This window comes from Aspergillus ambiguus (assembly GCF_047715705.1).
Source record: "Aspergillus ambiguus strain CBS 117.58 unplaced genomic scaffold BDV59scaffold_62, whole genome shotgun sequence".
NCBI classification, from domain to species: Eukaryota; Fungi; Ascomycota; class Eurotiomycetes; order Eurotiales; family Aspergillaceae; genus Aspergillus; species Aspergillus ambiguus.
This window is the reverse complement of record NW_027395575.1, coordinates 18,809-35,227: the sequence shown is the minus strand read 5'-3', so window position 1 is coordinate 35,227 and position 16,419 is coordinate 18,809. Positions and strand designations below refer to the sequence as shown.

Here is a 16,419-nt window from a genome sequence, read left to right as displayed (position 1 = left end):
CGTGGGTAGAAGTAGGAGACTGGCATAAGCTGACAGCAGGTAGGAGAGCCGTCAGCTTATGCCAATACCAGGCACCATTATACAATCGCTGACAGGCTCAGAAGAATACTGTTAGATACACCGCGCTCATCAATGGTGGAGCTAGTCCGCGACAATTCGGCATTTAGCCGAACATGTCGAAGGTACTGCTGAATGCCCACAGGGTACGCGACTTGCCAAGCATCCCACCAAACCCATTGCATGATTTCGGGGGTGCTGACACATAGCCACCATTCTGAGGTGCTGTTATGCACAATATAAGCGTCAAAATAGAGGAGCAAATGCTGTATACCGGAATACGGCCCGACATGGCCGAAACACCGCTCTGGTCGAAATTCTGCGGCGTAGTTTGGTAGAGTCGGCGGAGAATATTGCAATAAACGACTACTTTCAAAGTCTAGGGACCGAGACATACGGCGTATATCTCTATTATCCACCAGCATCGACACAGTCCCGGGTAAGGAAGAAGCGGCTAAATAGCCTGCCTTCGGGGGTTTCACACACCACCACTCATCTACACCCCATCAAGGGCGATTCGTGGAATTGGCCATAGTTGGCAAACGCTAAAGCTCGAACATGGTTCAATTAACCGTGGTCGAATTGAGTGCCAAAGGCCCAAGGCTACCTAACTAATCAGGCGGCTATAATCGTGCCAACCAGGCTATGAGAGCAACGCCGTGAGGCGCCATGTACTCCGCTCGGGTGTAACGTGGATTCAAAATGCCATTGTGAAATCCACCGATGTAAGGATAAAGAAACTTGGCAGATAGCCAATCGCCTACTACCAAAGAAATCGGATTTCCCCCCAATGTATACATAGACATGAGGGAAGGGGACCATAGGTAAGATGTACGATAATCTCAGAATGAGAACTGCGCAACGGCTATGGCGACGGCCTGGGAATCACTGTGGCTGATGCTAACATTGACTGCCTTGATCCCAGCCGCTTGGGCAACAGCAGCGGCGTTCCCGTGAAGCTGTATCCCGTTAGCGTTCCTGATTATCGACCAAGGAGACACAGTTAGTTCGCATGGGAAGTGCTTACGCTGACGACAGGAGCGCCGTTGGCATCGATTGTGATCTCAACCTCCTTCAGAGCTGCACCGGATCCCTGGCTCTCCACCCCAATGGACTTGCAGACAGCTTCTTTGGCGCTCCAGCGACCGGCGAGCGAAGACTGGGGCGAAGGGGCCTTCTGGCAGTACTCCTGCTCTCTAATAGTGAAGTTGCGCTGAATGAAAGTCTCGGTCAAGTTATTGATCGAGTCAATGCTCTGAACATCAACCCCAATCTTGGTTTTCGCGATAGTGCTGGCCTTGACTAGAGCGTCGACTATCTGGCGAGTGTTCTCCAAGCTAGGGCCCTCGGTCTTCGGAGGAGTGACCGAGTACTTCAGCTCGGACGTCTTCTCGTCAACGGTCACTCGGCAGTCGGGATTCAAAAAAACTTGGCTTTGCAGGTCGTCGTCGTAAGGCGCCTTATTCTTAGCCACGAAGATGCTATTATTGATAAAGCCATTGTGGAAGAAGCGGTAGGCCTTCCTCTGGCGGAACTCAACCTTAGCCTTGTAGGTATCGTACTGTGACTGTTCAAGTGTGGCATATAAGTATTTGGGATGAATGCCGACAACTTGAGTACCCTTCTGACCGAAACCAAAGGAGGTGAGTGAGAAGGCCCTAATACCGTCCGTTTGGATGCTGCGGCTGGGGTACACAATATAATCGAACCCCTCCATTACCTTATCAATATTATCCGCATTGCGATTTCCAGGCACAAGACCACTCTCAAGCACTTGGAGAGCCCCGTTCAGCATCCAGGCACCAGCAGGGCCCTTGGGGTGACCTGTCAGGTATTTCTGGAAGATACCCATCACAGTATTACCCTTGTTGCGGCCAAGATGTCTAAACTGCTGGCATACCACATCGCACTCGTTCTTGTCGTTGGCAACAGTTGAGGTACCGTGGAAAGATACAATGTCAATATCGTCGACAGTCAGACCCCAGGTTGCTAGTGCACCGCGCAGAGGAGCGATGTCGGAATCCTGCTTCCAGAAGTCGTTGCCAAGGAAGGACTGTGCCTCCTTAGTCTGGCGAGTGGCCTCATACCTAATATGCTCGGCCCTCTCGTATATATAGTCCCAAGAAGTTAACCTTTGATCATTTTGTGCCAGCATAGAATCCATCTCCTTCTTCAGGTTCAACAGCTCTGATTCTTGCCAGTCTTTGATCTGCTGCTTGCGGAGCTCTAACTGGCGCCGACGGTAGTTCAGATTTAGTAGAGGCGAGGGAAACTTGCCCGGATTCTCCCGCGCACTGGTAAGGATACCTTGACCAGGAGCAGGGACAGAGCGCCCAATCTTATCAGCAGCAGTCGTGGTCAGAGCGATCACACCGTAGATAGGTACACCCATGTCCAGAGCAAGCTGAGCGCTCATGATCAGCTGTATACCGCAGCCTTGCGACTCGGTGAAGCCGGCACGGGTGGAAGTAGTCGGTCGGGACATCTCGCGCGGCGTACGGCCATGGGCAAACTCGTCCTCAGTATTGCTAGTAGCCTTCATATTGGCAAACTCATACGAACCCTCCTCCTGAAAGTCGTCAAACCCGCCAACAAAGCAGACTCGTGCTTTACCCTCAATAATAGTCTCATATCCAATATCAATGGATTCAACGGCGGTAGCGCAGGCACCAACGGGAGATTTAATCGGACCAGTAGAAGATAAGAGCAACATATTGATCCATGCACTCATAGTATTGATAAAAGACTCCTGCAGGATATCGTTCTGAACAGGCTTGTCAAGGTAACGACCCTTATAGATACCCTGAAGAGCTTGGGCACCACCAACACCGCCGCCAATACAGTTACCGACTTCAGAGAGGTGGACATACTTATAGAACTCGTATGGGTCAGTAATACCTGCCGAGAGCAAGGACTCTGCAGTACAGACCAAGGCATACAAGGTCACAGGGTCCACTTGTTCAATGATATCCTCAGGAATCCCGTAGTGGCGAGCATCCCAGCCAGTCGGGATCTGGCCAGCGACAAGTCGGTCGAATTGGAGGGCCTTGGGAATAAGCAAGTTGGCGCCCTTGCGAAAGCGGACGGTATATTCACCAGATTCAGGGATCTTATAGATCTCGACCTTATCGCCATGCTCGCGCTTAAACTCTTCTGCTGTCTCCCTCGAGGCTTCAAAAGGGTTCAAATCCTCCAGAAGGACAATTTCCTGGAGAACTTGCTTCTTCTTAGGGTTATATCCGTTCATTAATTCAGGCTCAATGAGACGGATACCAGCGTGATCCAGAATGAACTTCTCATACTTTGTCCTAACATCTTTGTCGTCGACGGGATCGCCCGTCTTAGCATCAACCCATCCGGAGTAAGCTTCGCCCCTAATAGAGCCGTTAAAGTGCTTGATCAGCCCCATAATCCAGGCCATTTCGATACAGCCCTCCAGAGAGAACTTGCCGTAGGCCTCCATCTCCCAACGAGTACGCGAGTTACCCCAAGGGCCAACCTCAGCAAAACCAGTGACCACGACAACCTTATCTAGGTTGACCATGCCTCTGAGAGTTTCATTGATAGGCTTCACATCGGAGCCCCAATTAGGGAGCTTAGGGAATTTAAGGTTAATATTCGCACGAGGGTCGGCAATAATCTTCTTGTCTGTAGCCTCAGTGTCTTTGCCCCTAATAACAGTGTTCTCGATTTCAGTCTCCTTGATAACAGCTCGACGAACATCGCTAATCTCAATAATCTTACTGCGGAGCCTGCTTATCAAGCCTTTGAGATCAGAGATGTACTGTAGGCCACCATTTAGATCCGCCCAGACAGGGTCCGACTGGCAGAGGTTGACAATGGCAGGGGACATCAAGCCCAGAAGGTTTAGCGCCATTTCCTGTTGGGAGAATGTACGGACACCAAGCTTCTCAACACCCTCAGCCACTATATTATTCTCACTCATCAGACCGGTGCCACGGGTCCAGCCTATAACAGTACCGCAGATGGTGAGATAGTCGCTCCAGTTCTCAGAGTACCAACGGTTAAAAAGCGTCTCTAGAGCGAGCTTAGATTCAGAGTACAAGCCATCATTACCAAAGGTGCCATGGTTAGGCGACAACGGGAGGATGACCTGAGCGGGACGCGTTTTAACGCCGTGGGTCTGTTTCTGGGTCTTTATGGCGCCCAGAAGACGGAGCAGGTTGGTTAGCATGATACGGTGGGCGAGTTCCGACCTAGAGTCAATAGAATCAATCTCACGGCCATTCTCGGGAACGGCGGCAAACGGCAGAACAAAGTCCAGGTCCCAGCCCAGACCCTTCTTCGTATCATAGATATAGTCGACAAGTGCCTGCACATCCTGCCGACTCCCCTGGTTGAAGGGTACCACCACTAGCTGGGAACCACGGGCACCGTACTGGGCATACACGGTCTGATAGTATTCTGTTACCTCTCGACAGTAATGACTGGTGGTGACTAGCACCTTGGCACCACCAGTAATAAGACCTTGCAAAACTTCTGCGCCGATAGAACCAAGACTGGCACCGGTCATGAGCACGTTCTTATCCTGGAAGGTGAGACCAGTCTGAGTGGCCGACTCCAGCACATTCAAGTAGATTCCAGTGAGTCTCTTGTTGTAGTCCCAGCCGTGCTCCCCCTTAGTCTTGAGGTGAATGAAAGGAATGGTCTCCATCTGACCGGCACTGTCCGTTCTGGTATGGCCGTTCTCCTGGGGCATAATGTCGTTCTGGTCCATGCTCAAGGCATGGAGGACTTTCCTGTAGAGGCCATCAAACTGAAACTGAGATGACGCAGAGAGCTGGTTTTTCTCCCGAATCAGACTGTAGATGTTCTTCAGATCACTATGAACCTTGGTGCGGGTACCGTACTCGGAGATCGGACCACCCTCTGCCATCTGCCTCACGTAGTGTTCCAGTTTCCGCGCACTATCACGAGCAACTTCCTTGTAATTAATGTTTCCCCGAGCATCAATGGTGGTTTGGGGACCCGTGGGGGCCGCAGCATTCTTGTAAACGGGTGCCACATCCAGAACGTCCCGAGAGTTCTGGATCAGTTGCTGACCAAGCTCCTTAGCCAGCCGGTAGGTTTCACCGCGTTCAGTGGCGCAGTTATCAATATGGTATTGCATAAAGTCAAGAAGGAGAGGGGTCGAGCGGTTCATGATTCGGATACACCGGCTCACAATCTCACGATCAACTACCTTCAGACTTCCGAGAATAATGTCGTAGTACATACTGAGAACATCTTGACGGGCCCAATTCCATGACGAGTCGTACAAACGAGCCTTAAGAGGGTCAAAGGATGGCTCAATTCCGGAGGCGTAGGTATCGCCGTGCTCAGCCTGCCACAGATCAATCTGGACCTGGAGCGCTTTCTGGGCCTCCTGAGATGCGATGAAAGCCTTATCACCGGACCGCAGATCCATCTTTAAATAGCGAGCCGTGACCTCCAGCTGGTCCTTGAACAAGGCCTGCTGGTCCTTGGTGAGCGCATGAATGGCTTCCGGGTCCATAATAGGACCGCCACCACCAGCACTACCGTTATCAACAGCAGCGGGTGATGAGAGATTAACGCCCGCACTGGCGGCGTACCTTGTCGCCACATCGTCGAGAAATACTTTGGCGTCCGTATCGGAGCCGAGACGCGAAGTCGGCTCCCTGGTGATGGCCAGCAAGAGCACTCCATCCTGGCGGCCTGAGCCCAAGCCCCACCGCGTTTCCAGGTACTTGCGAACGGCAGTAATGTTAAAGCCACCGGGCATTTTTGAGGAGACCATACGGGCGATGAGTGAGGATGACTGCTTTCCCAATTGCCCGGTGAAAGTGACCTGCATCGAAGCACCTAATTCGCTCAGCGGGATGTCCTCCGACTTCTCGGGCAGGGAGCCAATTTCCTTTTCGAGATCTCCTAGAATCTCATTTTGCAATGTGGATTTACCTATACAGAGACCAGAGAAAGGCCATTAACTTGACTGTCCTCAGCAACTGAAGAGATGTACAAAATTGGCTTACCTCCAACAAGATCCTTGATAGCTTTAGTCAATGGCACCTCTGCCACGCTCTTCTTCAATTTCTGAGCCACTATGGAGATCAGGACATCTGTAGCTGTTACGGGCGCATCTTCCACAGGCGCCGCTGGGCCGGCCTCTGGGGTAGGGAGTATAGCCGCCACCGGTTCCAATAGGGGAGCTGCGGGCGCGGCTGACGATGCTGAGGCGGTTTCCGCTGTCGACCCCTCCTCAATCTGGTCAACGTCATAGTAAATCTCCTTGGCATCTTTACTGTAACAGAGGATCTGACGTTGGACGGAAGTAGCCGCATCGTAGGCCTCATATTTCGAAGTGAGGGTGCGGCGGGCCATTCCACCGAGAATATCGGCCGGGCCAATCTCGACAATGCGTTCTGTTCGGTGTTCGGTAAGAATAACATCTTGGGTCTCAATCCATCGAACGGGCGACGCAAACTGGTAGGCGAGCAGCTCTACAAGCAAGGTGTGAGCCAGCTCCTGTTCAATCTCTGGATGCATGATGTATGTAGGCTGTTGTTCTAAATTCTCCTTCTCGCTCTAGTCTATTGAAGCCCCAGACGGTCTATCAACCATTCAGTTATGGTAGGACAGCAGGAGGATTCTGGAAATGCTCATGGAAGGTGTTGGGGGTGATAAACGAAAGATGAAAGAGAAGATCGACTGGAAGGTACGTATTTAGAGACAAAGGATAGACAAGAAAGAGTCTAAGAGATTGGGCAAGTTCAGGATAAGAAGTAGTGTCGTTGGGGGGTCTTTAGGGAGGTCAGAAACAAAGTGGGAAGCTTTAACAGAGTGGTCGTAATGTCGGTGTAAGATGGCAATACCGGCTAAACTGTCATGTGCAAGGGTATGTATGTATGGAGGCTTCGCGAGACTCAGAGGGTGGAGTTTCATCCAGACAACAGATCATTGATTGTGTTATACTAAACCGGGAAATCCTCACCGATTGATTGCAGCTAACTAATTTATGATACACAATTCAAAGAATGAAGGTGTCTTAACTGAGATTCTACGTCTGATGCTCAACCCTACTGACCTGTAAAATGGCCTACTTCCGGGCTACAGCCCGTTGGGGCTCCCCGGCTGTCCCGGGCTGTAGCGCGCATCGGTACAATCCAGACCATCACCTTACTGTACAAGGAGTCGATGCTCCCAACGGGTGAGCCTGGACAGGGCCCAACTGTTGAACTACGACTCAACGTGTCTCGGGTCTTCAATTCAATCGCGATTTAATGGCCAATGTGACTTGGGCCGGTTCTTTTCCCTTTTGTTAAGCCGTACTTCCTAAGGCAACTAACTATATTCTTCTTTCTCCACTTTCTCAATTGAAATTATTATTTACCCCTAATATTAATCTACTCCCATACAATGATTTCGGCTACTTCTTTCGTTTATCCTACTACGATTACTTTCTCTCCATTGGAGCTGTCTACTGTGTCAGAAGTGAGGCAGCATTTAGTCTTCATACTTATATTTGTGCCGGAATTGTACATTCGCTGTAGTTGCTTCACTCGACCGTCTCTTTGTTCATCATCCCTTCCGCTTCTTCAAGCGGATAGAAAAATGTGGGAAATTTTTGATGTGGATATGTACAGGAAACCGTCACCAGAGCGTTACCTCACTTGTATATCTGAAGCCCCTTCCCAGTCTAAATGACCCTTTCTCGGTTCTGTCAATATATCGCAGTCGGCCGTGATTTGAGAACGCCAAGGTCAAATGATCTCTTTCTACCTTCTCGTCTTCTTTGGTATGGTGGGTGGAAAACTGAATACGTCGTTTCTGTAGTCCAGAGACGACAAAAACAGCTTATAGAGATACCTAAAACCCACAAAGCTGATGGACGAAGCAACCGCTACGCCCGCCCAAAATGCATGTCCCGTGTTTTGGTCGCAGGTGGCAAACTCGAACTTGGGGAGTTGTAGCGTCGGCCAACGGCAAAAGAAAGACAGACCTATACTTAAGCCTGCGGCGCTTAAAGGGACTGCACGCTTCATCCAAGGAGCCACGGTCAACTGCTGGGAAGCAGATGCCATGCTCTTTTTGCGTCTGGCCTCCTCAGCATGAGGGCTATTGGAAATTGGAGGTTGCGCCAGGCTTCCGCCAAGCTCCCCAACACAGAATTGCTGCATCTTCATCATATTGTCTTCGCTGTGGCCGGCATATTCATACGCCTCCGTTCCATCGGTTCCAGCACAGCTCTCAAGCACATCGAAGCCGCCAGGGTGGTCCGCGCCGAATGTTGTGAGATCGTACACTAGGACCCCAGTCAGTTTTGCATTCACAGAGCCATCGTTTGCCGGAAATTTACGGATTTCCCTACCACGACCATGGACCGCTATCCACAACGACTGGGGAGTGTTATGGCTGGCCAACTGTTCCTGTGTGACAGCTTTTAGCATAATTGTAGACGTCTTGCCGTTGAGGTCTAGCAGCAATAGAAAATCTAATTTATCGATGGAAACTTCGTAGGAAAATAATCTGGCTTTGTTGTTCTTGAGGCTGAGGGGTAAAACATGGATTGATCTTCCGCGGCCACTTTCCAAAAATGGCCATTCCCCGTAGGTCCAAAAGAAGGAAACCACCAATCCTTATCAACCGCATGCATGCATATAACCTCGGAATGGGGCCATAAATCTAGCAGAAGCGAGTGGTTCCCATCAACTGTGTCACCTGTCCCTGCGGTATTGGGGCCACCCTCTTCTGTCGCAACAATGTACAAAGAATTCTATATCGGGTATGGGAACGATGTACAGTCTCACGGCTTGGACCTATCCTCTTTCACCAGCTTAGAGCAGCTTACGAGAACCCTGGCCGAGATTTTTGCCTTCGCTGATACCAAATGTACGGCTTCCCTCCTACATGTAGGGCGTGAAGAGACCTTTATTCGGCCTGTTTTCGTCTTAGATTCCTGCCCGGGAAGGCTTGCTCTGCATTCGAGACTAACGTGAGGTAGCACTGTGGCTCGTTGGTCAGAATGGAAGTTATCTGTCGACTCTGGAAGAGCTTCGGGAGACCAACGACCGTGTTGAACTGCGAGCCACCCCCCATGGATCCGTTCGCGAACCCCCGGGACCCGACTTGCTCCCTTTTGTCGGCAACCGCTACGAAGTATACCCCGATGTGCTTGGAAACCAGGACCGATTGTTCGCGCTTTATGGCCCGATGATCAAGACGGTCAATATGGGAACAACCACTTACCACACCAACGACCCCATAATTGCCCGCCATGTCCTGCGCGAGGGCGAAATCTTCACTAAAACGACGTCCGACCCGTCTCATCCTCTGCACTTTATGGCCGACCAGGATTGCCTGTTTACCTGCGACAGCGCCTCTCCTGCTTTTGCGCCGAGCCACAAATTTGTCCCTCCCACCATGTCGCCGCGCGCTATCGCTCACTTCATGCCGCTGATCCAAGACGCGGCGCAATCCAGTTTTGTAGCGTTCGACCAGTTGGCCGACGCCCAGCTTGCAATAAATGTCTACCAATACATGTTCAAGATGGCCTCTCAAATCATCTGGCGTGTTGTGTTAGACCAAGATCTGAAGCATTTCGAATCGCCAAAGACTCCCCCATCGATGCCGATCCGACTATTTGGCCAGTATCTCTCGCTCATGAAAAAGGCATCGATGCAGCCTCGTTGGTTCAAATATCTTCCCTTTGGGGGCCCTGCCAAATTAAAAAGCATCCGGCAGCAGGTGCTCGATGTCACCGAAAAGGCCATGGACGTCAGCATCAAAAAGGACGGTCCACCCGTATCGCTAGCGGATCCCACGGCCATGCAAGGGGCCACCTGCGTAGCCGATTTCTTATATCGTGCTCGGGACAAAGATGGGAACGGGCTGCCGTATGACCTGGTCTTGGGCAACGTGGTAGTGAGCTGTGGCGCGGGCTTCACGACCAGTGCATCCCTCCTGTCCTGGGCCCTGTATTCCCTCGTCCGATACCCTGGCAATCAGGCACGGTTATTTGAGGAGATTGCCAGCCACCATAGCAGTGCCCATAAGCAATGGACGTACGAGGAAATCCACGGCATGAAATTTCTGGACTGTTTTGTGAAAGAAGTCCTCCGTCTCCACAGCCCCAGCTTCCAGACCGCACGCAACGCCAAACAGGACGCGGTCCTGCCGGGAGGGTACTTGATTCCCAAAGGTTCAGTGGTCATTGCTTGCTTCCCCAGTCTGCACAAGAACCCAGCCCATTGGGACAATCCTCTACGGTTTGACCCAGACCGATGGGTGCAGCCGGGCCTCGCAGCGCAGATGGCCCGCCAAGGGTCTTACACGCCCTTTGCAGCCGGCGGCCGTGGCTGCATAGGGTTCAATTTGGCGCTGACTCAGGTCAAGATCGTTCTAGCAGAATTGGTCTATCGATACGAATTCGATGATTCGTCACCCGAGACAGTCATGTATGATCCGGAGTTCTTGGTCATACGGCCATTGAATTTCTATGCGGGGATTACAAAGCGGGCACATTAACCAGGGAATTCGGACTTTGTCGATTACGGCACGGTCTGTGACTCTTGTTGTTGTTTATGTTTCCATGTAGAATTTAGAGATCATTTCTATCCATCTTCCAGTTGAAAGGACGAGCATGCGTAGTAGTAGCAGTAGCAGTACGACCGATTGACGTCGCTCCCCCTTTTTTCTTTTCTTTTTTTTTTTTCCCTCATCTCTTACGTATCTATTTTCGGAAAGCCGGTGGCAACCTGCTGTGTGAAAAACATCGGAGACACTCGATTTGGTTTGGCCCGAACCGGCAATCCTAGGAAGAGCGAAAGACTACTTAGGGCTCCCTACCAATTCAGTGGAAACGGCGCTCTCCAGGCGAATCCAACAGCAAATTGGCTTCTTGCCCATTCAGCTATGCCCGCCTTCCGAATGTCAAACCCACCCGGTTAGTCGAACCAGCGACTGCGTAACGACGAACCCGTCAGCTGGCTGCTGTAAAAACCCTAGCTTCCTAAAAGTCTCGTCCACAAATTGTGTTTCTGTTCTCCCAATCATTGGAAAAGTAAGAGAAAAAAAAATGTGCGGATTTTCTGCCTGTATATTGTTTGCTCCTAGTAGCAACAGCCATAATGTCTGTCAGGACCATGCCAGTCCTCCTTGCAACGGGATAACCAAGTCGGCCCCAGTCAACGGGGACGCAAAGGAACTTGCGACCCAGCTCAAGTATTCAGTCGACATAATCGCCCACCGCGGCCCAGATGACTCGGACGTATGGATCAGTGACAATGAGCAGGTAGGGCTGGCCCACTGCCGGCTGTCCATCAACGATCTCTCCCCTGCAGGACGACAACCGCTTCACAGCAGAGACAACCAAATCCATGCTGTGGTGAATGGTGAAATTTACGACTACGATCTCCTTCGCCATGAATGCGAAACCCATCACAATTTTGCTTTCCAGAGCGACAGCGACAGTGAGCTTGTCGTGGCGCTTTACCAGATATACGGTGCCCCCGATTTCTTCACGCACCTGCGCGGTGAATTCGCTTTTGTTCTGTATGATAACCGCCAAGTCACCCAGCGCGTTATTGCCGGTCGTGACCGTTATGGCATCAAACCGTTGGTGTATACTCGCCTCGGGGCCAAGTTGCTCGTCGCTTCCGAGGCCAAGGCATTCTTGCCCATGGGCTGGAAACCGCGCTGGGACGTGCGCGCAATTTCAGACGCGGGGTGGATGTTCGATGAGCGAACGCTCTTCTGTGGAGTGCGAAAGGTTTTGCCCGGGCACTATCTGGATATCACCGAAGGTGGTGTTCAGCAAGTCAAGTACTGGGATGCGGAATATGAAGACAAGGTTAGCAGGCTACAAACATCGAAAACCGTGGGCAGCGACCGCTGATCGTCCATGAACAGAGCAAACCTGAAACGCGCACCATTGAGGAAATGATCGAGGGCGTTCGTGAGAAGCTGGTCGACTCCGTACGTCTTCGCCTGCGGGCGGACGTCCCGGTCGGCATCTACTTGTCCGGCGGCATCGACTCTTCTGCCATTGCTGGTATCGTTACTGAGCTTGCACGCAAGCAAAACGTGAAGATCGGAAACGAGACGGCTACTCGTGTCACTTGTTTCAGTGTCGCGTTCCCTGAGAAGTCTGGGTACGATGAATCACGTAAGTCCGGACTGCTGCGTTCCCTACCATTAGTACCATGTGAACTAACAGCTGCAAGATATTGCCGACCGTACCGCCGAATGGCTCGGAGTGAAGACAATCAAAAAGACGATCACGGAAGAGACTCTGGCGGAAGACTTTGGAGACGCCGTCTTCCACTGCGAGCATCATCACTTTGACCTCAATTTTGTGGCCAAGTTTGCGCTCTCCACTCTTCCTCGTGAGCACGGCATCAAGGTCGTTCTGACGGGTGAAGGCGCTGATGAGCACTTTGCGGGTTATCCGTACTTTCCGGGCGAATTTCTTCGCGAAGCGGATGAAGCCTTACCAGACTCGCAATTGTCTCAAAACGCGGACCTTCGCAACGACATGTTCAAGGCTGTGCAGCGGGAGATGAAGGCAATCTGGCAAAAGAGCGGTGCCACGGCCTACGAGGACCGGCCCGCTCCTGCATCCATCGCGGGAGCCGGCGCCACCGACATGAGTGATAATCTGCTGGCATGGCATCCCACGGCCGCACTCTTCGCTCCTTGGCTCCAACGCCGGCAGCAGGAGTATGACTGTCGCCAAACAGTGCTTAATTCGCACCCGGTGGACGTCCAGGCCAAGATGAAGTCTCGCTGGCACCCGTTGCACACGTCCATGTACATGTGGAACAAGAATTCGTTGGCCAACGTCCTGCTCTCATGCCTGGGCGATCGTACGGAAATGGCCCACAGCGTTGAGGCGCGCACCCCCTTCCTAGACCATCATCTCACGGAGTATGTCAACCGGTTGCCACCCAGCGTCAAGCTGCGTTACTCGGCCGACGCTGCCAGTGATACCGGGGAGTTGGGTCCCATATGGACCAAGTCCAGTATCGCCTTGCAGTCGCTCAACGAGAAATGGATTCTGCGCCAGGCGGTTCGCCCTTATATTACGGACGAGCTATACAAGCGCAAGAAGCATCCTTTCCTGGCGCCCACGCGATGGGCCAAGGGCGGACCATTGCACCGCATGTTCACGACAGTGCTGACACCAGACGCGGTCGAGAGGCTTGGCTTCGTTCACTGGGAAACGATTCAGGAGGCTATGGAGATTGCTTGGGGCGAGACGGCCGACCCCAAGGCTTTCCGGCAGTTGGTCTACTGTGCTGCTTGGGTGACGCTCAGTCAACGGATGGGGATCGCGAGGGCAGACGGATCTGATTGGGACGCCACTGTACCATAGGTGTTTGGTGAGGGTGGATTATTATGGTAGTGATGGTATCGAACAAACATGTTCAAGTGGAACCTCTCTCTGTATGACTGGTTGAAGGATTGCTGTGTGTGCTTTATGAAGCGTGTGAACGGACGGATGCTTCTTTTCCTGTAGCATCGACGATGTAAATTCAGTCTCTTGCTTGGTCTTGTATGCAATACAGCCTTCTGTCTAATAATGTGGTTACCACTAAACTTGGGACTGTAGTAGGGACCCGAATTCCTCTGGAAGTAGCGATAGACGAGCCATATTTATACCCTGAATTCCACCTCCTATTCTGACCTGCTTTGTAGATACTGGTGCGGTGATCCTGTGGCTGAATTACACCACCTATTTGTATGGCAGGTTGAGCGAGCGCGGTAATGTACAGGGCACTTCCCGCTGACATCTTGCTATCATAAAAATGCGTGTATTCGAGACTATATGGTAATCAGATCAACACAGCAATCTTCCCGCGACCAACGCCTCTGGAATGGGCAGATTCATAGGCTTCCCGTACGTCGCTCAACGACACCACCTTGGATACGCGCCCTTTGATATTTCCCTTGATAAGATGCTCCGTGATCCGCTGCATACTCTCTCTCGAAGGCTCCGCAATCATGTACAGGGCCCGCACGCCTTCCTTTCCTTGGCTGATGCCCTTGGCTTTGTGGTCTTCTCTATAGCCCCAGCTGCATGCATCAAAGGTCAAGAGGGTCCCGTCTGGTCGGATCACCTTCCAGCAATCCGCGAGAGTTTGGAACCCAACCGAATCAACAATGACATCGACCGTTTCCAGCATGTCGAAATCTTTGTACTCGACCACTTCATGGGCACCGATGGAGCGCAGAAATATCTCATTCCGCTCGTTTGAGCTGGACGCGGCTACGACGTGGTGTCCCGCCAGGGCCGCAAACTGCACAAGAAACGTCCCAATGCCGCCGCCCGCTCCGGTAATCAGGACCCTCTTGGACCCGTTCTGCGCGGTTGTCTCGAGTCCGACGTGTCGAAACAGGGCCTGGTCGGCGGTGAGGGCGCTCCCCGGAATTGCGGAAGCCTCCTCCCACGACAGGTTATCCGGCTTCTTGACTGCCTCGTCCGTCGTGACGATGGCGTACTCGGCCCACGTGCCTCCCCGATTCGCATGGGTCATACCGTACACATGGTCACCGACGTGGAAGTCGCGTTCACCCTCGTGCACGGCGACGACGATGCCGGAAAAGTCGTTTCCCAGGGTGGCATGGCTGGGGGGGTACAGCTCATTCCATTCGAGGTTGTCTTTGTACACTGTCGAGGCCTTCACCTGGACCAATAATTCGCCTGGCTTTGTTATCTGCGGGATGGGGACGTCGTCATGGACTTCAATGGCGGAAGACGGAGCGACATTTCCAGGGAAGCCATAAGGGGTTCCCTCGGGGGAGGTAGGTCGAACTCGTGCAGCTCTCATAATTTGTATAAATTTCACGCTCGGATATGTTGCAAGGCAACCGAAGTCAATAGGAGGAGTCAGTCTACACGGAGGCGTTTGTTGTATATATGTGCAGGTGGGCCCGACCCTTCTCGGATTGATTGACCAAATTGGCAGTGGCCGCTTTTTACACCTTTAGGGTGACCCCTGCAATAACGTCTGAGATGACCGCGTTTATTCACTTTACCATGGTAGTTTCCCCCTCCCCTTCTTCTATTAAATATTACAGAGAATGATACGGTAGAGGACACATCTGAGGTTCTATGGAATCTTGGCCATTACAACCAACTCTTGAATTGTCACTCTTCGCCCTCTATTGCTTTTGATCGTTCTATCTACATATACTTGATGATCGTATATCTATGCCTGGGCTATAGCCCAGTCGACCTTTCGAAGGACAGCCTTGATATCCATCAGTTTCTTCGGTATGTCGTGCAACCCGTCATGTAAAACAGATGTTGACATCGACTGGTCGCATAGACCGCAGGACAACTCGGCCATTTTGATCATATACTGAAAGTCGTTCTGACCCCATACGTGGACCGTTGGGACTTGAATCTTTTGGGGCAGCACCGACGCATACATCACGCGAGGGATAGCGTCAAGGTCCCCGCGACGGTAGACGTCCATGTCAGTCCAGGGGAACAGTGGATCGTGGGTTGCGGCGTCGAGCACCGTCCGCTGCAGTATATCCACAAACTCCTGCTCTTCGCTCGTCAGATCTCGCCTGTTAGCGGCCGCTCGATCCGTGATGTCATATTCCATCGCGCGCAATTTGGATATCACAGTATTCCCCAAGCTCGCGTCGGGGCTGCATGGCATGGCTGTCGAGAACAGGCAGGCAAACTTGACTGCGACGGGGTTGCCGGCGACCTGTTGCTGATAGAAGTATGACAGCGTCAATGCGGAGCCCTGACTGAACCCAAAGATCCCATCGAAGGGCCCCTCATCTTCCAGAATTTCCTCAAGGTACCCGACCGCTTCTGCGATGTTGGTAGGAGAGTAACCATTGGTGTGAGAATAGTACGGGCCGGCCTGATATTCCGAGACGCCTGGGATTCAAAGGGTTAGCAGACGACATATCAAGATCTGCCGATCACAGAGCCTACATACCAGGCCCTCTTCCACACTGGAACGGTCCGTCTACAAAGACCAGTTCAAAGCTGGGATCCAGTTCGCGCCGCAGATTTGCCATCTGCTTTTCAAGAATGGCCCCGGAGCTGCCAACGCCATGGAGACAGAGAATCCGCATTGTGCGGATCCAACGAGTCAAGCCTTACGCCGATGGAATCAAGAACTGATAAGTGGCAACGCAGCAATGGAAGACAATAAATTTACAATTTCAATATCTCTGTTCTGCCTCTACATACGTTTGTGTCATCCGCTCTTCTGGTGGGCCTTTCATTAGCGGAGAATGTACCTATTTGAAACGGGCCGCAGGTTAGGCTCTGCGCGGCACTGACTGATATGGAGATCCAGCCTACTGAACTAATTCGGCCACCAGCCGTACCTTTTTATTTTTTTTTTATTT

At 51.9% G+C, this 16,419-nt stretch overlaps 6 protein-coding genes across 6 annotated transcripts; 2 read left to right on the top strand and 4 right to left on the bottom strand.

Annotated features, from left to right (window-relative positions):
• Positions 1-609: 609 nt before the first annotated feature.
• BDV59DRAFT_148360 (uncharacterized protein) lies at positions 610-6,673 on the bottom strand. Its single transcript, XM_073687322.1, has 3 exons — positions 6,072-6,673; positions 1,085-5,997; positions 610-1,016 (listed from the first exon to the last, which is right to left on the bottom strand). The coding sequence occupies exons 1-3, from the start codon at positions 6,583-6,585 to the stop codon at positions 900-902; spliced, it is 5,544 nt and encodes a 1,847-aa protein (XP_073542908.1). The 5' UTR covers positions 6,586-6,673; the 3' UTR covers positions 610-899.
• Positions 6,674-7,369: 696 nt separating this feature from the next.
• On the bottom strand, positions 7,370-8,610 carry BDV59DRAFT_189181 (cytochrome b5-like heme/steroid binding domain-containing protein). The gene is made up of 2 exons (XM_073691561.1): positions 8,408-8,610; positions 7,370-8,341 (listed from the first exon to the last, which is right to left on the bottom strand). Exons 1-2 carry the CDS (start codon positions 8,484-8,486, stop codon positions 7,815-7,817), a joined length of 606 nt encoding a protein of 201 aa, XP_073542907.1. The 5' UTR covers positions 8,487-8,610; the 3' UTR covers positions 7,370-7,814.
• Positions 8,611-8,742: 132 nt separating this feature from the next.
• BDV59DRAFT_211469 (cytochrome P450) lies at positions 8,743-10,699 on the top strand. The gene is made up of 2 exons (XM_073695805.1): positions 8,743-8,928; positions 9,041-10,699. Exons 1-2 carry the CDS (start codon positions 8,799-8,801, stop codon positions 10,561-10,563), a joined length of 1,653 nt encoding a protein of 550 aa, XP_073542906.1. The 5' UTR covers positions 8,743-8,798; the 3' UTR covers positions 10,564-10,699.
• A 414-nt stretch (positions 10,700-11,113) lies between these two features.
• BDV59DRAFT_196689 (asparagine synthetase B family protein) lies at positions 11,114-13,411 on the top strand (the record flags this gene model as incomplete). The annotated part of the gene is made up of 3 exons (XM_073692755.1): positions 11,114-11,887; positions 11,947-12,202; positions 12,261-13,411. 3 exons carry the CDS (start codon positions 11,114-11,116, stop codon positions 13,409-13,411), a joined length of 2,181 nt encoding a protein of 726 aa, XP_073542905.1.
• A 460-nt stretch (positions 13,412-13,871) lies between these two features.
• On the bottom strand, positions 13,872-14,951 carry BDV59DRAFT_211463 (NADP-dependent oxidoreductase; the record flags this gene model as incomplete). Its single annotated transcript, XM_073695804.1, has 1 exon — positions 13,872-14,951. The coding sequence occupies exon 1, from the start codon at positions 14,865-14,867 to the stop codon at positions 13,872-13,874; it is 996 nt and encodes a 331-aa protein (XP_073542904.1). The 5' UTR covers positions 14,868-14,951.
• A 234-nt stretch (positions 14,952-15,185) lies between these two features.
• BDV59DRAFT_189174 (DUF341 domain-containing protein) lies at positions 15,186-16,292 on the bottom strand. The gene is made up of 2 exons (XM_073691560.1): positions 16,002-16,292; positions 15,186-15,940 (listed from the first exon to the last, which is right to left on the bottom strand). The coding sequence occupies exons 1-2, from the start codon at positions 16,138-16,140 to the stop codon at positions 15,249-15,251; spliced, it is 831 nt and encodes a 276-aa protein (XP_073542903.1). The 5' UTR covers positions 16,141-16,292; the 3' UTR covers positions 15,186-15,248.
• Positions 16,293-16,419: the final 127 nt, after the last annotated feature.